The sequence below is a fragment of the Adelges cooleyi genome, unplaced genomic scaffold, assembly GCF_023614345.1.
Source record: "Adelges cooleyi isolate 19-005CV unplaced genomic scaffold, UGA_ACOO_1.1 ACOO_flye_CR_arks_rails_tigmint_CR_PRNA_21, whole genome shotgun sequence".
Taxonomy (NCBI): Eukaryota; Metazoa; Arthropoda; class Insecta; order Hemiptera; family Adelgidae; genus Adelges; species Adelges cooleyi.
The window spans coordinates 4,466,202-4,492,442 of NW_026095871.1; the positions used below are offsets into that span (position 1 = coordinate 4,466,202).

At 34.4% G+C, this 26,241-nt stretch overlaps 1 protein-coding gene across 1 annotated transcript in view; it reads left to right on the top strand.

Moving 5' to 3' along the window:
- Positions 1 to 26,241, top strand: part of LOC126834495 (uncharacterized) — a 102,751-nt gene that overhangs the window by 58,212 nt on the left and 18,298 nt on the right. Inside the window, exon 3 of the mRNA XM_050566451.1 lies at positions 7,277 to 7,369. Coding sequence (XP_050422408.1) covers positions 7,277 to 7,369 — 93 coding nt within the window. The remainder of the gene's footprint in view (positions 1 to 7,276; positions 7,370 to 26,241) is intronic.

Genomic DNA, 26,241 nt, shown 5'->3' on the forward strand with positions numbered 1-26,241 from the left:
TATCGATAAACCTTAAGTGTACACTTGCGAATCGACAGACTGTTCGACCCTTTCAAGAATATTTGTCTTGCAAAAGATGATTGGGCGTGACACACCATTGCAGTCGACCGCTATAAGTATAGGCTCGATTTCGGTGCCGAGGCGCGACGGTAATTTTTCACCCGAACAGATGTCGATCTTGTCAGAGATAAGGCATTACCTCGACGAACACACCCATTTCGGATCGTTTCTTATACTAATGGTATTCTTCAGCGCCAACACAGTAATTTCACCAAAACAAAAGAAAAAACCTATTCGGCTTAGAGAGAATTAAAATATTTACACGGAAGAGAATGCGAGCTCGGACACCCACTATATGTTCGGATATATGCTATGAAGATGCACGACCGCCGACGTAACATATGAATAATAATAATAATAATATCACATATGCTGTCAGCATTCGAGACGTTAATTTCTTACTTGCTTAATTACAGCGTGTTGTCAAAAAACTTAAAAAAGAAAATGAATTCCGCCAAACTAATAATTTATTTGTGTTAATCGTTAAAAAACGTTTTTCACTTTCTCCGGCCTGTGGCGTAGGCAGTTTTATTTTTTGATTCCTATGTATTAATAATAACATTATATTATTTTAATAAAATATATACTTGCCGACCAATCGAGGTCAGATAGGTAAGGCAAGTAGTCTGGCAAGTTACATGGCACGCGTGTAATACCGTCTAGTATTATTCAAAAATAATGTCAATAAAAACTAAAAAATCTCTATAAAATGTCTATAAAAAATAAATGTCAAGTTAATATCAGATGATGTTTCATTATGAAAACTTATGATTTTTTTTTTTATGGCGTCCACTTAAGCGAGAACTTAATATCCGGCCGAGCATTGGCAATTTGGATCCAAGTATATAGCATACTATACAATCCTTATATCTGGCCGTTGACACGATAAACAAAACGGTTTAGCGAGCGATCCAAGCTGCATATTCGGTCAGCTACAAATTCAGTCGACGCAAATCGGCTTCAACAGGATTTTCGAAAATCTGTAAACGTTGCATTTAACGAGGATTTGTGCATTACGGTTTCACACAAATCCCAGGCACGCGCAATTACTTTTGTCAGTAGTTTCCCATTATAACAGCTATATATACAAGTAGAATATAATATTGTACGTTTATTACCATTGTCGTCAATCAACAAAGATTGATTCGAATAAACAACGAAAAAAAAAGGAATCAGCGTTTTCATTATTTTCTATAGTTTTCCCGTTAAAAATACATTCTGTTCAGCTGTTTCGGATGTATAATATGATAATAATAATAAAAAAAAATACTTGGCAGTAAAATAGAGTTGTGTCGCTTTTTATCGACAATATATAATGATAAAATATTTTTTAGCTTTGTTTTATTTTTATTGAAAATCGAAAGGTTTTATATTTTTTTTTAACGCAGAAAGTTTATATTGGGATCAACACAAAAGCAATTCTATAATAACATTTGACACTAATAAAGTCTAAGCTGTACTCGATTCATCGCGTTTAATGTGATAAAAAAACACATATCGTACATGGTCAAAACAAATGTGCAATTATAGTATAATGATCATATCTGATATAATTATGTTGATAAATAAACAGTATTATAATATGGATTTACACAAAATGTATAAGTGTTTGCCAAAAAAAAATATATGAGACAAGCGATAATTTGAAAATGAAACTGATAAATTCGTCGGATGTGGCCCCTAAGTCTTTATATTGTATTCTAATGTAATTCAAAAAAGCTTCGGCTGCTAACATTGTTTTCGTATAGCCTAGACACACATAATTCAATTTGCCGGTTGTTTGAGTTTATATTTTCGGTGCTATACAGTTTCACCACACGACACTCTACACTTATCTCGTCGTACTTAGGTATATCATATTTTACATGACTAACGCATTATTGTTGTCATACCACTCGAGTAAAAGTGCGCTTACCCGAATGGTACGCAGAATGTGAATAATATCATTCGTGTAAACAACCACTTCTATTGGCGCCTTTCCTAACCTTTCCTGTACACTTCTAGAGCACGATAACAGAATTATTTCCCCATAAAATTCCACTTCCATTTCCGGTAACATAAAATAATGTAAAATCTTTCCACGGTGTATGGCGTTTTCCGTCACGTCCAATTAATATACTAGTATTAGGCATGTTATGATATAATATTATGTTTCATAATGATAAATGATGTGCAAATGTGCTTAAATGTTAATTATATATTTATTAGCTTACTGTTATTGACATTAGTTAACATTTTTAAATTATTACAGTTGAAATAATATAAAAAATCCTTTGAAAACTTAATTAATAAATAATTTGTTGTGGAATATCAGTAGAGAGATTTTCAAGTGTCTAATTTCAGCATTAAAAATACTTTTTAAGTTCTAAAAATTTTGATTAGTTTTTGTAAGAGTTTTTTTAATAAAAAAATAAAATTCCCATTTTAATGGAACGCACAAAAAAGTTAAAAAGTACTTGAAAATGAACTAGGGGATTCAAATATTTGGGTTTTTTTAGAGTAGGCAACGGGTTAGAGGAAAAAGAAGAAAAAAACATGTTGTTTTACACATTCTAATATAATAATATGGTTGAAGTCCGTGAAGCATCTGTGTTTTGCGCGTATTATAATTATTATGTACACTTTGCTGTTATAAAGCTATCGTAATAATACTTAACTTTGACAAGCATAGCAAATTATATTATAAATAGCTTACTTCACACGTGCAAATTTTAAGTATAAAGTGATCGTGAGAATACACTACGCGACGCCTAAGGTCTGCCATTAGTTTAACGCGTTCTAGCGGTAAATAATAATAATAGTAATTGTGGATAATGTGATTTTAAACGGAAATGACTAAGAGGCGCGCAAGGCATTTGGCCCGTCGTAATTCGATTAGAAGGCTTCAAAAGCGGCACCTCGTCTCATATAATTTAAACGTCGCCAGACTCGGTATAAGGCAAAGGACGGAACTACATCTTCTTCGCGGAGACGTGCACCGGCTGGGCGAGTTCCGTTTCAGTTTTCAAACTTCAATTTGTTCTAATTTGCTCCGGATACACGCTTTTGCATTTCCCTCGGATCCACTAAGCGATTTGCCGGCAACAGCAGCAGTAGCTCTTTTTTTTTGTTTCTATCCATTCAATATGTTATACATAAATAAACACAAGTATACTCGGTACGCGCGCACGTTCATACACTTTAAGACACCTGCGATTCGCTGAATTCCGTCATGAGTGTTTATTCGCAGCAGCCGTCCAAGGTGCTCAAACGTAGGTTTGCTTATATGACAGCGATAAAACAATCATCAAAGTTCATATACACTTTAAAAGGCAACTGCGAACGAATAAAATATGGGTTTCCTCGCCTTTTTCATAGCCGAATTTGTATAAACTAAAATTATAATCAAAGGATACATAGGCGGCGAATTTCCATAGTTAGTTCTAATATTGTTATTGGTTTTATTTATATTACTGTCTTCAGCAAGTGGTCGTCATTTCCAATAATTATTTAAACGATTCGAATAGTGCATTTTTTATTCTGACTTTGTCGACAGGCATGTTTTTACTATTTTTTTTTTATCGGTCAAGTTCTTTCGTTGTTCATTATGGCCGTTCGCCCGTGAGTGGCTGTCGACGGAAATCTATCAATTTCTATTCATCAAGCCACGCGCAATACGGCGTTCCGAATAGGTAATTCAACTACACCCGTGTCAACGTCAATCTAAAAAGGAGGTCCGGCCCTTCTTGGAATCGCTTAGAAACCGTCTGGGCGCTATCGTCGCCAAATTCAGGTTATCGGTTTAGACTTAAAAAAATAAAAAAATACCTTCTAAGCTTCGCACCGGGGCTCAATAAAAAGCTACTATAATTTATTTCCTTCCGAGTGTGCCATCGACCATCGCTCGCCGTTTGTTTGTTCTTAGACCGATAAAGTGCTCGCAGTGAGATTTGGATAATTCTTCGGACAAACCACAACAAAACATTTAGAAAAAATGTACACTTATAAATATCTCCGTGAAAATCCATTAATATGGTAAAATATACTCTTTTTCATTATTTCCATTTCCTGTAGCTGTAATCTAAACCGGGAAACCCGCTTTGATGTTATGCGAGTCATTCCGTTTTTGATTACGGATTTTCGATCTTTATGCAACACATCTTCCAAAGTTTTTGTTGGCAAAAAAAAAAACTTTAAAATAATTTTCTTTGTGTTGGAGATTTCTTTGCCGCAGTATGGTTACTTCTTTTCTTTTTTCTTTTTTTTTGCCCTTTAATGTCGTCATTAATTATTCAGAATTTTTAGTATTCTTTAAGCCGTCAAATGTGATCTGCGCACTCGAGGTTTCCAAAAGTCAAGGGTTTTCTTCGACATTCTGAACGCTTGTGTAATTACACAGAAAAATGCGACCCATCCCACATATTGTGTTGCAGCTCGATGAAAATACACTATCATGCCACCCTCTACATACATATTATGGATGCACTGTGGTCTGTCGACAGTATTGTTAACAAAAATAAATTCTGTCGCGTCCCGAAGCCAAACGGACGATGATGAGTCGCAGAACTTTTTGGGGGTCTGAACCAAAAAATACACCAAGTCACGGTTAGTCGATTCTAATAATAGTAACTAGCGTGCACATGAGGGGAACTTTTTTTCACCCCACGGGAAGGAAATTGGAATTTCACCGAGACTGAGACGTTTTATTTATACTTTTTTTCCAGGGAATCAATACGCGCAATAGTGATTTTTTTTTAGCTTTTTTTGTTAGAATAATATGAAAATATATATATGTAAATACATTACACATACGTGTAATTGTTTGTGTGGATAAACGTGTGCCGATCGACCGCCGGTTCATCCGTCGGGAATTGTTTATAATATTTTATTGATGAATACTATTTTGAAAGATACAAAAGTTGTATTTATATTCTCCGAATAAAAGACCATTGATTGTTTCGAAGGACGACCGAGCACACACACACACACACAAACACAAAGTTTGGGTTATAATGTATGGAAATGTGTCGTTATGTCGGCATTTGGCCCATTTAATTTCCGTCGTGTGTGCACAATACATTCTTTACATTATAATATACACCAAGCCTTCACGGTCGTCGCGGTTGTTTTGAATTTCCTGTTTCATTTTTTTTTTTATTAAAAATAACATTTGCCGGAACCGTTGCACATTAATTTCTTACTTTCTTTCTTTTTGACATTATGAATAGCACCGGTTGTGGTGTCTCGTTCTTCTAATTTTATTAGACTTATTAAGAACATAATAAATTAATGAACGATCGTATTAAGTGTATTGCCATCCACGTTTAATAATATTATGTTTTTTACAAACTCAAAAACAAAATTGGATGCGTTTCACGGTGTAAAACAATTATTAGAATATTTTTTACGGCGTTCTGTTAAAACTATTTCGAATAGATTTAGTCGGTAAAAAACAATAGTTACTCGAGCCAGGTGTTAGCGTTAATATTTAAGTGGGGTAAAGCTGTTCATAACAGAATACTCTTAAAAACACTGGAAGAGTTTCGGTAAGCACGGACGTTGCGGTTGTTTGGTTCTAGATTTGTTGGCCAACATTGTTCTGCAGCCGTGCTTCACGTACTGTAAGCAATCATAATTCATACAAAACTTTGGCCGGTAAAAAACGCAAATTTAATAAGCACAAGGTATCCGGCGATCTTGTTTTCAACTTTTCTCAACTTGTTAAATTATAAACATATACCGAAGTCGTTGCTCGACGATAACGATTATAATATTATGACTATAATGTACAGCGGTAATATGTTTAAGAAAAGGTAATTTAAAATTTTCCTATTAACTCTCAAACTGTTTCATTGATAATTTAATAATACTTTTGACTTTTTAATTGCCCTGGATCAATATTATTACCAGACTGATGTAGACGTTATACCACGATAAACGGTAACTGGTAGTAACGTTCTGCGTTTTCAAAATTATCTAGCGGGTGTTTCCAAATATATATTACACCAAAGTAAAAGATACCGCGTCACGTTAGTGTATAAATCACATGGAAAACAACAACCGTATAATTGTAATGCAACACAGAAATTTCCCTTTTTAACGCTGCCAGTTTATTTTCGGTTAAAACGGTAAAATTAATTACATTGCATCCGACCCGCTGTCGGTAGCACGGTTAAGTTTCGTGGACAAAATTAAATAATAAAGACAACTATTGTGCTAGGGGATCTATACTATATTGGTAATTTGTAGAAACCCAACCGAGCAATTAAATGTTATCTCGTGGCCATAATAATACACTACACTAGGTTTTAACTTTTCACTTCGTTAGATTACTTCACAACAAATGACCAAAACAATTTTTTTTGTTTTTTGGAATCTTTTTCGTTTTGTAAGCGCGTGTTGTTTTAGAGCTACTATATTATGTCACGCTAGTAATTCATGAATAACGAATAATATTGTTGTCTATAAGAGATAGTTTATCTCTTATATTATCCTCGTTAGATCGTCAGAATTTTTTGATACAATTTACAAATACAGTAAAGCGGCATTAGATTGTAACAGTTTTTAAAATTATCTTGCCAATGTGAAATCAATAATAATAATAATATAAATTATATAATATATTTTCACTATAGCTGCTATTAAATCACAGTATTAAAAAACAAAACCCACTTTAAATCTGATTGAAATTAAAAAAAAAAACGGAGATTATTGTTTAAATAAATTATAATATGATTATTCCAAAATAGTATAGGCAAGCTCTACGAACAGCAATATAATCTTCTGTGACACATATTTCCGATTAATATGTTTTTATATTTTTATTCATAGTTTTAAAATGTTAAAACCCATATTATTTTTTAGACATTCGAAATTCACGTTTTTTTAGAAGTTGTGGTACCAGTTACCATTACCAGTTTCCAGTGTTACTACTTACTATGTCTGTTATTATACTATACTTACAGAACCAAATGGTTATTTAATCTAATAAATTAACTGTTCAGCCAAACATCTCATTAGCTCATTGGTTGATTTATTTGAATGGAAAAACTTACTGACAATCGTATCACATAAAACTATGTATATACTCTCGAATATGGTCAAAAATAAACTTTATATCTACAACAAAACATTTACAAATTTATTTGTTAATTGTTGAGCTATATTTTTATCTAAACAAATTATTCATGATAAATATAATGTTTTCTTGTAGTTTTAATTTGATTTATATTTACAGGAGCCGCTTCAGCTTCCAAGCTGTACACGGACGCCATAATGAGACTAGCCAGACAGTCGCAACAAGGCACATGGGGTGGTTCGGCCGATATAGGTAAGAGAAAATAGTTAACTTTGTATGGGCTTTAGTTACATATATTATTCTACGAATATGATATAATCTTTGTAGATCGTATAAAAACTGTACATATAAAACCACTTATTGAAAAAATCAACAATTCCAGTGTACCCCCCAATCTATCTAAGTCCTAAAGCAATATTATTTCAGTGTTGATTTTTCTACCCGGCACGTTTAAAAAAAAATGTATAGATCGGTATTGTACCGGTTTAATTGATTTAGGCCTGAAAAAAAAACAATAGGCAATTATTTGAACGCCACGTGTACCAATAATATTGTTATATATTGTGTATAAATGTAAATTATATGGTTCGTGACATTTTTTTTTTAATTCTCTGAAAAACCTCATTTTTTTTTTTTTTGTAGGCAAATCTATTTGCCGGCAAAAACAATACAAAAATGGTAAACGGTTAATTCTTGCGACGACACCATAGCCGAACAACGGTGACAATGTAAATACAAAAAACAAATATTTCTTCTGCTTCTACTCCTCTTTCCTGTGTCCGTCTTCACTGCGCGTCAAATTAGCAATCAGCTTTAGCCGAAAGATAAGCAAATATTGATTCTTGCGCTTTTCGCGTCGTTCGCAAAGAGTTTTTAAATAAACACAAATATAGTTATCTTATAACGAGTTGAAGAAAGCACATCGGATTTACAAACGAATATTTCCTATGGTTTCCGTGTAAATTACTACAAGGGGAGTTAATGGCAACGCAGTCTACACATCACGTACGTTCACGTCGTTTCAATATATTTGTATTTAAGCTTAACGTTATGTTACAAGACATCGGCGAAACTAGAACAACCACCCTAGGCTTTAATGGTAACCGTAAGTTATGATGTTATACGGAACTAAGAAAATCGGATTGTTAACCGTCGTGGCTTTAGCCTGATAAATTTATCGAGTTGTAACACAAAGGAAAACGCTAGACACTAGAGTCTACAGTAATATTGAAAATGTATTTTAATTAAACGGCTTAACCGTTAGTGTTTTGTAAAGCTCGTTATAATATATATATGTTTTTTTTTTTGTTGCTGAAAATCAACTCTTGTGTACAAAAAGATGTAACACATCTAATAACGGCTTTGCGGTACGAAATCCAATTTTCTGTGGCATAACACAACAGTTAGTAAACACAGTAGTTTCTATAGTGCGGTAATTACATAAGACTGTGTCTTTGGGAGTTTTCCATGGTAATTTCTCAATAAAAAACCACTCTCTAACCGCTGTTTACTTGCGCAGTGCGACAACAATTTCGTCTAGCCGTTCAATTTCAGTTGAACGAACAAGAATAAGAAAACATATTTTGCTAGCTGTCCAAAGGGGAAATTCGGATGTACGATTTATAACCCGTTCGGCGTGTAAAGTACTTATAATGACTTCCTAGTTCTGAGTGCCGTATTTGTTGCTTACGGCTAAAGTGTACTGCGTTAAACAAAATAAAAAGTGCGTTTGTGAACAAATACAGCTAGTTAAACATTTCCATCAAATGTCTTATAACGTCAATTTTTTAACTTAATAAAAATCACTTCTCCTTGGTGAATATACAATATTTAAAAACGAGAACGGCTTGCAACATATTATATTCGCTGTTATAATATGTGAGTGCAGGGCTGAGTTCTTCAATTAAGTAAAAAATATGAGTGCGGATTTGACGTTAATTGGGTTCTAAAACGCATACTAATCGACCCATCAACCTGTTTTTTATTTTACTGCTTTTATTTTTATTTTAATGCTGTCGAGAGTTTTTTCCCTATAGATATTGACAGAACCATCACCGTATATCTTTCAGCTAAACCTTGTAAACGCCTCCATAGGTTAATTTTGTACATTACTTTCGTTTACCAAAGCATTGATTACAACGTTTTCTATTAATATTTGCTAACTGTATTGCACAATTGGCTGCGCTTTGAAAATAAGAAATATCAATAAGTAATAACAAACATATAATAATAATAATAATAATAATAAAACCGTAACGAGTAAGAATTAAACTAAAAAATATAACGAACTGGTCGTTTTTATCGACGTAAAACATATTTTTTTTTGTGCCTAAGCCAAAAGATAAAAGTTATTAAAAGTCTTCTGCCCTAAACGCGAAAATCACCCCACCACCCAGTCATCAAAGTATTAAAGTGAGATTAATACTTTAAAATTATCCTTAAAGTGTTTTAAAATAATGCTTTACATTTCAACAACATTGTAACTATATTAATAAAAAGTTTAAAAATACAAAAATACTTTTTGTGTTGTTAAATTTTACATTTGTGAAAAATATTAAAAAACCAAAATATATCCATCCTAACCCTTTCCTTAAAAATATGTAAACATTTTTTTCATAGATTTTTTATAAATAAGATATGAAAATTATACTAAAAATAGAAATTAACCCATTATATAAGTATAAAAGTTTAAGTCTTTAACTCGTTTTTATTTTTATATTTTGGGTAAAATGAAAATATATATCATCTACAAATTAGCATTGTAGGCAGTAGCTATTTCTAAAAAGTGATATTACTGCTATTAGACATGAAAATGTTTATAAGCTAGTGACCACCTTAGGGTTCTCATAATTGTATTTCGTATTTTTTTCACGATACTTTCAACGTAAAGTTACTGGTTACACATACAAAATATCGTTTAATCGCCCAGTCCACTTTATAAAAACCAATAAATAATCTCATTGTGGATATTTCTTACCCTCTTCGGAAATTCTTATATCCGTATACTTGACGCATACCATATTAATATGAATGGATAATGTAATGTCGTTACTTTAATATTATTATAAGCATTAAAACGAATGAACGGAAACGGCTACTAATATAATGTACAAACGACTCGAGTACATTTGTATAATATTGCTAGTACCCATTATTATAATATAGTATATACGACATCATGTTATTTGTACTATTGCATTAGGTATAATATGCGGACCAAACATAATATTTGTCAGACCACTCTTGTGATATGGTATTATTAGTCGTTTTTGAAACTAGAATTAAAAGATTTAAATCCAATACTAATGTAGTGTAGTGTATAGAAACTAATAATCCGTAAACTCGTTTAATACGAAAGATACAAATAACAGCTATGATTTGGCATTATACTTACAAAACAATGTAATTTTATATACTTCATCATTTTTTACATTTTCAATGCTTTATGGTTTATATGTTTAAATTGTTATAAGTTATCTTATTAAAATCATAATATAACTCTTCTTCATTCTTTACACAAACTTGCAAAATATTTTAGTTAATTTATAATTATGTACAACTACAATTAAAAATTATACATATAAATTATTATGGAAAATTAAAAGGCGTTCCCGGTCGATAAACGATAAATCACCTGCTTGGAGTGTAATGGACGAGAAACGGATAGAGTGTGATATGCGTGTAGTAGAAGGTCGGTGTTTTCCTCTGTGAGGGCCAAGATCATCTGCAAGCAAGTTGGATAACCGACACAAGTGCAGTAAATCTCTCGAGACGACCTGCGTTCGTGCAGTGACTTGTGCGGTCCCGGCCAGTTATCGTTAAAATCTCACAAAAATAAAAAAAGTTTATAGAAATTACTACCAGGCCTCCTTACACTCGGATTCCTCGGATCGGATAAAGCAATAATCTCGGCAGCAGTCAAGATTCACTTGTGCGTTTTGCCGGTAAATTTTTTTTCTTCGGCCACGACGGCATTGATACGGTTTTTAATTAACCTAGCTATACGATTAATATAAGAGGCGCGACAGTAACCATAAAGAACCATTGAACACGTGGATTGTACAGTCTATACAGAATTTGTGTATAGACGTTGAGTTTGGAGTACACACAAGCGTTCAACCGATTTTTATTGTATATAAAACCACATTTTTTTTTTTAATGAAAAACAAATAGCCAGCGCCGGATTCGTTCCGGGATGTCGGACAAAATAAATCCTATTCTTACCTAGACAATAGATAGCATGCACCAAAAACTTTTTTTTATTACGAGAGAGAAAAAAAACTCAACCCGACCATAGGGTCGGTATAGACCGTGCGTACAATATAACGCTGCTGCTCGTCCTCCTGTAGGAGAACGGGATGGGGCCGTAAACTATAATATTTTTTATTGCTAGGCCGTGCTTTAATGGAAAATAATTATTATACCTACGACAGACAAGATAGCGTATGCGACGAACTTGCGTGAAACGTGACTGCGGAGAAAAGAAATAAAATGTCACAAAAAAATGGAAATAAGTCACCGCCGTATTGGCTTTATGTTCGGAAAACACGAGCGTTATCCGTGACAACTTAATATCGTAAGAACTTTGCAACGATAGGCCATGGTGCCTGTATAATAGTACACGGTGGTCTTACCCGGTCATGTAAACGTTGTTTTCCTGTCGGGATAGGCGCTTAGATGATAGTGTTTTCGACGGGGGTGAATTGAAATAGGGGAAAAAAACAACACACAAACGCCGCCCATAATTCTGTCGATTGTATTGTGTCGGCCGGGGTTGTTTTACCGATAAAAAGCCCACTTTCACCACCCTGTCGTTCCCCGGCTCTGTAACGCCGCCAAACCGCTCGGAAATTTATTATGGCGCCATCATGCACTATAACTGCAGTGTTTTTCAAATAATGAAACAGCAACAGTCAAAGGCCGTAAAAGCCTGGAGACCCGAAGATAAGCCGGTTTTCTACGGTTTCGGTTAGGTGCTTCCGCCTCGGCCGCCTTCCCCTAGAAAACGCACCGATCGGAAAACTCCATACACACACTACATATAATATAATATATTATATTATGTGCACTTGCTTTTGTATGGGGGGAATTAAACGTACGGCTGCCGCGGCGACAAGGCGTTTGACCCTTATCGGCAAATGAAAACTTAGAAAATACTTAAGGGATTTCCGCGTTCGGGTTTCTCCCCGCAAGTGTGTGTGCGTTTGACATGTATAGGTATTGCAGCCATAACAGTAGGAATAAACCAACCCGTACACAACACGGCAATACGGTATCGAATTGCGCGTTGTTAATCCGACACACGCCGGAATCCCGGTGGCATGCCCGTACGTTTATTTTTTAACGAGACATTTTTATATGCAAACAATCATATCTGTAATCCAAAATTATTATACAAACGCCCTGAGGAGAACCATACGCCCGACCATCGATAACAACACTATAAGGGTGACGCCCTCCAGGAAAACAAAACATATCCTTCCTGTGTATGTGTTTTCATGAGCTCGTTTTATGCGTTTGTTCCTAAAACGGAAACATTGACACGTTGCCTAATGGAAGTTGAAAATTATTAATTAATAAAGCTAATATGGTTGGAAGGCTGACCGATAAGATAATATCCAACCGCAGGCCGTGCCAATGTTGTACGGTGTTATCATTTGTCTACGGTTATGTATAGTAGTGGACGAGGCAAAATTAACTAGAATAATTATTTTACCTACACAGTATTAGATACTTGGACATGGGGGGTGGAGTGGCAATCAAGAAATGCAATTTTTCCAGATCACCTGGATCATATATATGATGTGAGACCTGGAGGTCTGAACAAACTTGTTATCAACGGTTGCTGATGACATTGTTTTAAGTATGCCATTTTTCTCCGTACAATGTAGGTATTTATGGTATGGAACACCATCGATTTTGAGGGTGAACTTTTCAAAACTAGGGATGCCCAAGATCCTTCTTCCTCTTCTAATCGCGTTAATGATTTTGATATGATCTTTTTCGACTCATTGCCAATACAATATATACCTTACCCAACGGGCTTTGCTAAGTCGAGCAACAGTTTGTGTATATATAGACTGACTCAGCGTTATTAATTCTCTTACATTTAATATTTTCTCTGCCTACTTAAGAATAATATAAACGTGCATCGATAAGAACACAACCGCAGCTATCACATTACACCCTGTTGGGCTGCTCGTCGGTTTCGAGAACCGAGTATAAGTCATTTTGCCGTTTAATGGCGCCGCCCGAGCAGAATAGTACATTAAACTAAAATATTACCTTAGCGGTGCATGGAGGTAGTAAAAAAAATAAAAATGCAACGCCCGTAATCAGAGACCAGTAAAACGTTTTTATTTATCAATAATATCGCTGCGGTATATGCACATTTCCGTTTGTAGGTACATATTATATATTCAGTGTAGGTACACCATTACGACGTTATTCTACTACCCTGTGAACCTACATAGCAGCGACTGGAGGAACGCTTTGAAATTATTGTAAAATAACACTGACTATTAAAAACGCTATTTTTTCCCCGTTGTTATTATTTTTAACGGTAGAACAGATCTATTGCATGTCGGCATTTCATCTCAATCGACGTGAAAATTGAACGAGAAGGAAACGTAATACAATAGAAACTAACAACAACAAAAAAAAAACAAGCTTTTCTTTTGTCCTTTAATGACTATATATGTGCTGTGTTTTTATCCCTCCGGGCCGGGGTCGAAAGCGCCTTGTGAAAACTTTCCGAGTACTACCGACACATTCACTTCTACGTTACAAAACGGACTTTCTTTCTCTTGCGCCGTTTGCTGCCGTTCATACTTCTTTCCAGTGCAACTGATTGATTTACAACCAGTGTCCCTTCTATGTGTCGGACCGACTTCGTGGCCAAAATAGATCATTGTCTGTGTTTCTTTAGTATCGCTAACTAATATATATATATTAAACATTCCAGTTTAAATGTTTTTTTAGTCAAATTTACTTTACATCTCCTACCCATTTCTACAGATACGTCATCGGTAAATTGATGCATTAAATGAAACAAAAAAAAGTCTCGCTTGGGTTAGGTGAGGTTAAGTTACATGTCCGAATAATTAATATTTGTTTGTTGTTTCTATTTGATTTCATTACACGATGACGAACAATGAACGAATACTATTTTGATAACACATAAAAGCTAACAAAGCTATGAGAGAAGCCACTGAAATGTATGTTTAAAATAAACATTCTCCCTTTTAGAATGACGAAACATATTTCATCCTTTATTTTTTCAAAGGGATAAAGCAACGGAAGAACAACACAGGAAAAGCATTGACAAACATACTGTCGGAAATAAATACATGCATTTAAGTACCATTTATTTCGATGTAGCTATTGTAAAGATTTTCATTTATTATAAAGTCTTTTACGAATAATGTATTTTTGGTAAGGCGAGCCTAAATAAAAAAAAACTAACAAATATCATATAGCCTGAACCTATGACTTTTATAAGCTCCGATTTTGATCAATTCAAAATTTATATCCTTCAAATTACCTTTGTAAAAAATAATGTAAGACCTTTGTTAATTTTGAATATTTTTCAATATAAACAAACAATTTTATTTGGAATAAAAAAAAAATTTTAGAATTCGTTTCCGTCATAACCTAGCAATATAGCCAAAGAACTCACAATTCTTTAGAGAATTGAAATCGGACCATTCTAAGTAGTCGAAATTTTGTCAGGCTTTTAGGTCTAAAACGTCAAAAAAACAGACCGCTTTTCAATCCCCTAAACCTAAGCCTTAGTCAATATAAGATATAATTTATTTTTATTTTCTACACCAATTACTGATCAATAACTTATCCGATTCCTCAGTGAACGTATCGTCTGTTGTACTTTTGTGCGTAAGTGTGTATTTATATTATTATTAAAAATGATTTCTCGTTTTTTGCAATATTTAATGGCGTATCGATCAGACATATTAAATTTATTCCATAATTTCGTTCACAATCGTTTCCTCTCCCCCCTTTTTTTTTTTTAATAAACCGACCAACTTATTTTAATACCTTCTTGCGCTTCGCTCGTTCGCATCATTTTATACATTTATCATCTGGTTCAATGGTGGCACCCAAGAAGCTTAGGAAAATATTCACGGAGCTTATTACACACGCTTCTGCGTCGGTTCCTTGCCGAGTGCATTATTGTTATTATTATTCCATTTGCACACCATACCTCGAGTGGCCATCACCACCTTCATGTAGAGGACCCGGGATAGGACCACCCTCGGTCCTATCCCTTAGGCAGACTTTGAAATGCAAAATAATAAACGCACCTTTTCGTCGTGCACCGCCTCCTATATTATAGTATTATATCTCAACCGGCCTGACAGATGATAATATTATTATTATGATCGGCGGTTGGGTTGAAAAAGTCAAATCTTTATCATCTCTTGTCGCCAGAGCAATATGGTTATACTTAGCGGTTGGAGAGGGACCCGGGGACGGTAGCGCAGTGGCAGGACAGGGTTAGGGCGGCCGTGAAGAAGACGTGAGAAGATTAAATTGCAAATCCCGGGGACCATAAAATAGAACGGGTGTGACATCTGCCGTTGACAACGACGGTGGAGGAAGAAAAAACGAGGACAGTTTTTACCTTATTGTTGTGAAATATAATATTATGTCAGCGCATAAAATATAGATGTTATATACGCATAAACATGTATGGTTTGAACCATCGCAAAAGTGGTAGGTGTACTTATTTTTGAGTATTTTTTTTTTTTTTTGGGACCCCGTTTTTTGTAGGGTACCGACGCCGTGAGGGCAAGGCTGAGTGAGCGGCAGTAAATAAAAACAATTATAATATTAAAGCGCCCGTTTCGTTTAACTTATGCGGCACAAAACTTAAATACGCCGCCGGCCATTTTATTTGCGCAAAAAAAAACTTTCTTAGCTTAGGACAGCATGGCGAAAATAAAAACAACAACCGAAAGTCTGCAAAAGAAATAATGTTGTGTTTAGGCAAACGACAAAATGTATTCAAGCGCCATAGCGTCGTTCTGCTGTAGACCGTTGCTTTGATGGTTTTTGAAGTTTATTAATATGTAGAATAGGATAAGCAGCATCGATATCCTTAAAGAACTACCGAAAACTTTTTTAAAGTGAACTCTGCATTTTCTTACAAGTTCCGACGATATTGGACAATAGCGGTGTGTGATCGATTTATGAGTTGTAAATTATTTAAATACAATTCTATTTAAACATTATATCATGTTATTCGAATACAAAATATTAAATTATATAAAATTAAAATGTTTTACAATCTGAGCAATATGTAAGACTCACTTTAAGTTTTTACTGAAAAGAAAAAAAAACCATTCGACGGGACAGACAATGTATCCAATGCACTGATTTATATTTTATAAATATGAACTAGTCAAAAGTTCGGATACATACGATTCGGGGAAAGTACGACGGCGGTCCATTGTCTGCTGCAGTGACGTTCCTATCGCGTATATCCATTTGATTTTAAATTCTTTATCAGCTGTTCATAGTTGATTGCACGCATTGTTTGGACGACGGTCAATATAGTATGAGATTTCATAGAGAAATTATTATTACAACTCTCCAATAAAGTATAATACTAGAAATTATTTTATTAGACATTTTTTAAATTGTCAACGGCTTGCTATTTGTTTTTGTTTGTTTTTTTTTTCAGGAAGATGACACCAGCTTAGTCATTATTATTGATACCTATTATAAGTATAGTAAAAGTTAAAACCACTTTCATGCATATCATCACGTCGTCGGTCGATCCCGTTTCCCGTGTGCACGCGCTGGCTACTGCCTACTTAAATAATTTACTATACATTTTTTTTTCTCTACACGATTGGTGACAATCAAAATTTTGTAGTCGAACGCACTTCAATGTGTGTTTTAGACACATTGTTGATTGAGTACACAATATTGGGAAAATACGGCTCAGTGGACGAACACCACTCAAAACGAATTTCGCTAGTAAACATTAGTCTAAAAGCCTAAAACCACAACGGAATAGGATTTGATGGCTTCTACCAAAGCAAACATTTTACGAACACACAGTATATTATGTTTTGTGTCTTATTGTTATAGATATTTTTAATTATTGACAATACAATAATTTACTCGCTTTTCAATTTTAATAATACTATGGAAATTCTATTAATGCCCTGCATAATGATAGTTTTATAACGTTACTATATTTTAATCTATGCAACTATTTGTTAATATACATTATATTATGCGTAGAATCATTATGGCATAGAAATTCTATTTACTTTCAATTACCATCATTTTGCTTTATACAAATTAAACGCTCTGACTTTTATGTCCATTCGTTTTGTGTTCATTTGTTTAATAATATTATATATTCGCTGTTTATAAATTGTTTGTTTAGTCGATATAAACTCTACTAAACCGCTTGGTTACTATCTCATTATTGAAACGTAAACAAACAAACGTTTTTGTGTTTATCTACATTATATTGTGTGTACATAAAATATTAAAATTACTATGTAGTTATTACAATAACTATTATTTTGTAGAAAGTATGTTACAATTTGCTAGAATTTATGGACTTAGTATATTTTGTTTTTCTAGTTTAAATTTGATAAGCAACATGGACTGTTTATACTTTATACTGAGCTTAAATGTTTAAATGAAATGAAATGTTTAAATGGAAATTATAGAAGTCAGTCCTAGGCGAGATACAAATGTTAGTCAAATATGTATTTCCAAATTATGTGTAAAACTTTAGAAATATTAATTTCATTTTTTGTTGTCTGTGATTCATTCCCTTGACGGTACAAGAGATATGCCATGTTTGGCCAAAATGCCACAGGCTTTATTGTGTACTAGGTTAAATTCTAGGCAAATGGCGAGATCAAACAAAGAGAAAACGTGTAAAACAAATAACGCCAGAGTCGACGGTATAGTCACCGTCGCGGATTAAAGCGGTCTGTGTAGTAGCAATTATTATTATTATTATTATGTTATTTCACAGCGCCGTTTCGTTTCAAAAGAAACCTTTTTTTACAGACATCGGTCGAGATGAGCAAACCGGCGCTTCTCCTTAAAATTACCTAAAGACACAGACCGAACAAGAGCGTCTGCTGGAGCGTGTTCAGGTATTCATGCGATTAATCTAATTTCGCATTTCAGCGCAGTCGGTTCGGTTTTAATTCCGTCGGTTTTACACGAATGTGAATTGTACATAACGCGCGCGTCTTCTTCGGTTGAGATGATACAAAATAGAAAAAATATATACATATGTATATTATGTTTTTAAACCTAGATAAAAATACAAATTTTAATTCTAACGAGCAATTAAGACTTTCACCGGTCATCCGGAACGGCTATGTAGTACATAACGGGGAGACGTCAACATCATCTTTATTATTATTATTACAATATTTATTGAGATGTTTTCCACTAGACAAGAAGCTACGGCGCTCACGTTCGGTAACGCGTATAATATATGTATAGTTAAATGGTTGGAAGACGCTTCTTAAGAAACTGCTTCCATTAAGTATATTATGCACAGGAGTTGTGTTGACAGTATAATTTTATATCGTTTACGGCCCATCTTCGGGTGTACTGATTACCATAAAGTAGAATTATATTACGGGTCGAGCATTTTAATCGCGTTTTTACCTCACCGACTTTCTATTTTCTTTTTCTTTTTTTGGTAATTATATTTTTCTGAAAACGTTTTTCACCGTCTATAACGACGGAGAATCGATATTATGCCATGGGTGTTCGTTATTTTTCATGAGAAGTCGTACAATTATATCGGTTTCAATATAATACGGTTAACGAAACCACGTCTTCAACAGTTCAGTTGAAACCTTTGATGAAACGTATGTTACTATGGTAATCGTTCCAGACACACTACATAGAGGTTCGACTAATAGATTGTTGTAAAAGCTTTTACATAATATAGTAGAGAAGAAAGCTCTTGTTCCAAAATATAAATGCGGTGGTTCTATTTTATACTCAGACGGTGCATGTTTTGTTATTTCTACAAACAGTTATTACACATTTATACACCTTTACCTGTTATTATTGAAATGCTGATTGTTAATAACTAAAATATTCTCATGTTTGAGTAAGTCAGAAGACAATTTTTCTACGTCTAACGTGAGATGACAATAACAATATGTAATGACAAAAATGGTACTATGTAATCATTTTTATATTTTAAGGTGAAAACAGAAAAAAATACATTTATCCCTCGAGCTCTAAAATATAAACGATAAGTTCCGGACTTATGTACACCCGTTAATCCACACCTGATCACTGGGTCTAGTGTAGTATTGACGTTGATATAGGTTCGTTGTATGAGCTTTTTTTTTATCAAAACAATATAACATAAGAACCACATAATATGTTTTTTAAAGTTCTACCGGCAATATAATATATATCTATGATTATAATAGTATAATAATTCAAGAAACCAGACTACACGAATGTATACGCGCTTTGTTGTTATATTAGCAGCGTTCGTCTGTCGTTTATGTCGGTGACATTTTTTTCTTTTTGGCACTTGTATTTAAATATAATATATGTACAGCCTTCGACGTTTATAAAAAGTAACGTGAACAATAAAAACTATTAGCAAATAATTGAGATGTGGGTCACGTATCTTCTGTATAATAAGACCATTAACATTTTACGCATGTAAAAGAATATCATTGAAGGAAAATATACTCTAAAAAACAGAACAATAATATAATACGAACAAACCGAAATGCGCAATGACTCGAGTTTTAAGAAACCGCTAACAAAACCGAGAAAAATAAAAACAATAATAATACCCATAACTTTAGTAATCCTTCAAAGAGCATGACTTTAATTTTTTTGTACATTTGACATGACTCATTTGAGTTTTAAGTGCCTCCACAATAGTTTTTTTACTCGTGATTAAGACAATACGTCGAATATTTTATTATATTCGAATATGACGCAAACACATATAGTTTGATAGTGAATCCCATTTGATACTTGACATAACACCATCATTGAAGTGTGGTGAACACTTTCAACATATATAACCAAAACACGTTATAAATGTATTTTATTTATTGGGCAACAATTACTATGTGATATTTAGAAATACATACAAACGTGTGAGCAAGATGTGCCTGGCCGTGTTGATTGGAATAGTGGGTCTGTCTACGAATTTATAAATTAATTAACTATAAAGAAAATTAAATGTTAACGAAATTCGATTCTTAAGTAGTTCGGGTTTATGCCCAACGTTGTTATTATTTATTTAGGAATTAACATTATTGTGTATCTAACCGTTTTTAAGTAGCTGATGTATTTAACGAACAGCTGATGCATTACATGGCTTAATATTGTACTTTTCGAGAATAGGGTGGATTTTAGAGATGATAGATTTTTCTCTTTTTTTTTTGGACGCATTTCACAGTTAAACTATGTATAAATATCGCCTCGCATGTTCGTTATAAACTACGGAGATTGTGCTTTTAGTCAAAGGCATGTTTTACATTAGAAAAATGAGTGATTATTTTGTTTGCTATCGTGTCAGGTTTTGAGCGTTTTTCGTTTACGGACGAAGAGAAGGGTAGAGTTAAAAGTCTATCGCGGTTTAAAAAAAAAAATGTGTTTGAAAGTAGCGCAACCACGACGTTTGGGGGTCGCGCCCTCTCGACTTAAACCGTGGTCGACCTTTTTTCACCTAAAAGGCATTGTATTTATGGGATTTGCCCATTAATCGCGCTTGTAGGTGCCGGAGGGAGGGTCGAGTCGAATGCGGGGTACAGGTGTCCGAGTATAAAATGTTTATTATACGACTTAAAGCTTAAGCGTTGCGGTAGATTTCTACCGCATGTCGTTCACTTTGATTAAACTGTATAGGACCTCTTCTATTATATAATATAGTACTGCTGTTGTATTCGATGTTTACTATTGTATAATTTCCATTTTCCGGAATCCCACAAGAGACTGTAGACCGAAGAGAAAAAAACAATCAACGGCCACGTCCCCGCTGAATTTGCATTTTGATTGCGGTTAAAAAAAAAACACTAAAAAGAGTTCGCGGGTCACACGCAATCAACGGCCGTCTCGAGTGGATGTTTTTTTTATAGTGTGTTTTTGAAGGTGATTTAATTTTTGTGTTGTTCTCGAGCCAAGGAATTATGGGTTTGGGTATTCTCCCTTCCACTAGTTCGAACGTTTTAATGTCATAATTTTTTTTTTATCTTCAACATAGGTAGCTTTTAATTATCTCATCATAATTATCAAATATGTATATTGATTAATAACCTAAAATCCAGATGATCTAAAATCCGGATAATGTTGATTTTTAAAATCTGAATGTTACTTCACTAGTTTATGAAATAATACAAATTATGTATAATGTATATATTATTTTCTTGTTTGGTCCCATTAGAATTTTTTTGCATGTTATTATGATATTTCAATACCATTGCTCTCTGTGAGTTTTGAAATGAACGGGGCTCGCCCAACGTTTGGACGGTAAGAGGAAAAGTTCTGACGACCGTTGTAAAACCTGTAAACTAACTTTTGAATCGCCTAATATGCAATGGGAGATTTATGCAGCAATGCGTACCGCGTTTGTTCTGCGATCGACAGCCAATATTGGTTTAGCATAAAAACTGCGAGCCCACTTTTCTTCTAAAGTAATGCGATATATTTTTTATTTTTTATTTAGAAGACCGACTTTACAAGCTATCCCCATAGCCACGGGAGTCGATAAAAGTTTGCTTCACACTTCCGGGCGGTCCCGGTGTTATTTATGCCCGTCTCGGCGCGACAGGGTTCATACTTAATTCGTACTTATATATATTATTCACATTTTAACCGTATTATCATAAAATATATGTAGTCGAGGCAATTGAAAATATAGTCCGGACCGGTGTCCCGCGTGCAGCACAAACACGTCGTCAAATAATACACTAAAACGCTATTATACAGAGGAGGGTATTTTCCCGGCGAGGGGGTGTTCGAATTTTATGGTTTTTATACAGCCGTCGCTCGTGTAATATAAACACGTATGTAAGTATACAGTTGTATATATATATATATAAAATTATTTTCCATACAGAACGCGCGGTCGAAATCAATCCGCGTTGATTAAACCGGCGAGAGGACTGTATACTGTCGTCCGGACGGCCTACAGGGTGGTGTTAATATATTATCCGTGTGGCTCACCACCTCCCAGTGGATATATGTATTTCACAATAATAAAATTTCATTGGCCTCGTCGACCGCAAAATTAAAAACGCGTATTGGACCTAAAACATAAGAGACGGGTTTCGCTTGTTTACCCTTCGTGGCCATAGGGGAAACTGCGTTTGACCTGCGCTCAGGGTAGGGGTGGGGGGCTGCTCGGTCGGGCGGGTTGATATAATAATATCATTATCCAAACATTCAGACATATTTTACACAACGAATCTCCGAGCCATCCGATGACCCGTCAAACGTAAAACAAACACGGCAGGAACGCGAATTCCGGCGGTTTCATATAGTATAGTATCAAACGTTGTGCGAACACTTGTATACGCGGGGCCGTGTTACCGAGAACACTAACAAACCGTATAACGAACATTTCGCAAGCTCCGCCGAGTTTCACGGATCAAAAAGGACAACCTGCGTGCTCGTGATTAAAGGGTTGTTGCCTCGTTGCAATATCAAAGACCGCACCCGTCCGACTGTACTTGGTTAAGTCAAACATTCCCGAGCAATTCCTCCTGAGAATGCGGTCGGAAGGGCCTAGTCGCGGCAGACATACAAGTCATACACAAAATACACTGTCGGGCAAAACACTACAGCGCCTCCATACAGTAACGGTTTTCAACATGAATTTTGTAAAAAAAAAAAACTGTCTTGAAATTGAAATAATATGTAAAATACTAATTGTTTAGCACAACACACGCGCAATGTGGATTTGTTAGAAAAGATTGATGATTATTTTCAATTAATTAACTATTAAATACATTGACTATTATGAACAGCACGTTTATGGTACTGTGTATGATACATGCGACTGGTCTTCTCTCTTCATTAAAAAAAAAAAACATTAGGATTTTTTTAATACAATATAACTAGTATATATTGTATTAAAAAAATACAATATATAGACTTTGCATTTTAATCATAATTGTACCTACATAAACACTTTTATATATTACCATTGATTATTATAAATACTACAATTTACTAGTATTTATAATCAATGATAATACATTTCAAATCTGGCAATAACTATTACATTTTACAATCGTAATGATTTGGCTGTTTTTGTTATACGTTCTTATGGCAGTGACTTAAGTAACCAACGTTTGAAACAATAGCTTATTACAATTTTATTTAGTTTTTTACTGCGCGAATACGCATACTTAATGTTTTTCAAAGTGGCATTTAAACACTATAATATACAGACTTTAGTCTCGCATTCGCACCGTCGCAGTATTTTAATCAGATGAATGGATCTTATACTATTTATATTTTCTAACACAAAACACGGTAATGAGCATATACAATGCGGGCGTAATCAGTTGAAATATAATATATGTATAATATTGTGTTGTGTGCTTTATTATGAATGGCGAGCGACGGCCGTCGAGTAATTCGGTTTGGCGTCCGTCAATTCCCAATAGCTTCGGTTATCCCGGCCGAGAAGAGGGCAACGGTTTTAATTAAAATCGACGATGGCGGAGCTCGTCTACACTGCACTAAAGACCATCGCTATTGCACACGCAGGAATGACAACGAGGGTCGTCACAGGGATTCCGAATGAAATATTTTTGCACCTCCCCGCTTCTCGTGAGATATGAGGGGGAGAAATGACATTACGCTTGTCGCGTCAGACCATTAGCCCTTAATAAACAATATTTTATGGTACCGCTTGTTCTACCTCTCGCGCTGCAATCGTCGATCCTCGTCTCTCATACATGTACCTATGATCACTGTCCAAAAGGTCGCCGACTTGGTACACACGACAGGCGTTAAGTCATGAGCGTAACCCACGCACAGCACATAGGAATTAAAAATATTTATGTTATCTAAACAGAGGTAATGAAAATAATTCATAAATACCATTTAAATGTATAATATTTAGGAAATACCTATTTACGTTGCTATCGTATTTGATATCCTGACGAAATATGAAGTAAAAACATATATGCAAATACTACTAAACTGTTAAGTTATTAAATAATGAAGAACTTTAGGGTCATTTTAAAGCGTGACGTGTGTTGGTTTGTGCGATATAGTGGGCAAAAAACACATTAAAAATTACAGATCTGCCGCATGAAAAAACATTTTTTTTCTCCTTTTGTTCGAAAATAAAGGTGTAGTAAAAAGGTCGAACGCAGAGATGAAATATATTTTGTACGAGTTTCGTATTGTTGTCGGTCTAGCCCAAAAAGGATCACGATACACTCACAATTCTTTTGATGTCCGAAACAGATGCGTTACGTCCACGAGAAGAGGGCGGTATGATAAAAGGAAATGTCTAGATAATTTTTTTGCCTTCTACGCCGAAAGTGGCTATCGGCATTTTGCACATAGTTTCATAAACTATTCGAGAGTTATTTGCCGGCTGCAGGCACGTGATCGTAGAATAGAACAAGTAACGCGCATTGCTAACAAATTTACTCAATAATTCTTAACACAAACCATAATATGATGAACAGAAGAGTATAATATAGAATGTGATAGAAGTGATGAAGTTTGAAATTTTTAGCACTAGAATTAAATATATTTACAGGACAAAAGTAAGAAAAAAATGAGAAAATTAACTGTACGGGCGTGTGAAAAAATTAAAATAGTAAAATAGGTAATAGAGATGATCTGTTAATAAATAAATTGTCGCTTATATGAAATAGCTGTGTAACTTATTGTCTACACTGTAGTTTTGTACGATTTGAACGTCATAACCATTTTGTACGCGTAAATTACATACAAATGCATTAGATTGCCTTTATGAAAAAAAATGCCCATCGGCGGCGCTGCAACAGCTGTACGGCATTTGCGTTCAACGGATTTGGTTGTGAAGGAAAAAAAATGACACTGCCGTTGTGTATGTATTTTGATAAATCGTTCTCGGGTTCTTTTCCTTTCATTCTGCATGCGTTTTTTTTTTTGATAACATAATTCTAGCCGGTAAATACATTTTCACACTCCACGCATCCTCGCTAATGTACAAACACATTTACCCACACATTCCAAGTAATCGCATCTCTATTGCAGGTTTTATTGAGTTCTTCTGCCGCGTTAAAGGTCAACGCGTGGCCGTCACTCGACGATTTTCTACTTGGCTACGGTTGTTCAATTAATATATAACAGTTTTGATTAAAAAAAAAAAAAACTAATATGTTAGACGATAATATTACAACGTAATATGTAACACGCTTTATATGTATATACATGCTTGTATAATATTGTTGAGGGCGCTCTCACGGTAAAAGGATATGGACGCATCCGTAAAAAGTTTCACCGGATGATTTACACATTAATTTTGTCAAATTTCTAAAAAAAACAACAACATAATATTTGTCGCAGTGCATCCGCGTGCGGTTAGACGTGTAAACAACAAAAATTATTCAATATAACCGGTAATTCGAAGTTTCCTTTTTTTTTTTTTAGTTTTTAATTCCTTAATTTTGGTCATTACAGTCAGTTTAGTAGAGGCGGAATAATTCTAAAATGTCGTCCTCTAATTGTTATTAATACGTGGTTGCGCAAGACAACTCCCACCGTTATTATGATCGTCTCATTATTTGTCACGCAGCCACAAAGACTTAGTTTTTTGAATATGTTTTTAAACGATTATTTAAAACAAGTGCTTTCACTTGTGGTTTCTGATTGCCATTGGTTCTCGCAAGACACATTTTTCTAATACATAATAATATGCTCCTTCTATTCGGACCAATTGGTTTTCCACTTTTAAACTTCCGACATTTTTTATTTTTATAAATCTTTTTACTTTTGGTTATTGTTCTATTTGAAAGTAGCATCTTTAAATTATTATTGTAGTTCGAAACTTTTTAGTATAGGATTATTTTATTTCCATTAGAATTGGTATTAAGTTGTTTGTTTGTAAACATTTA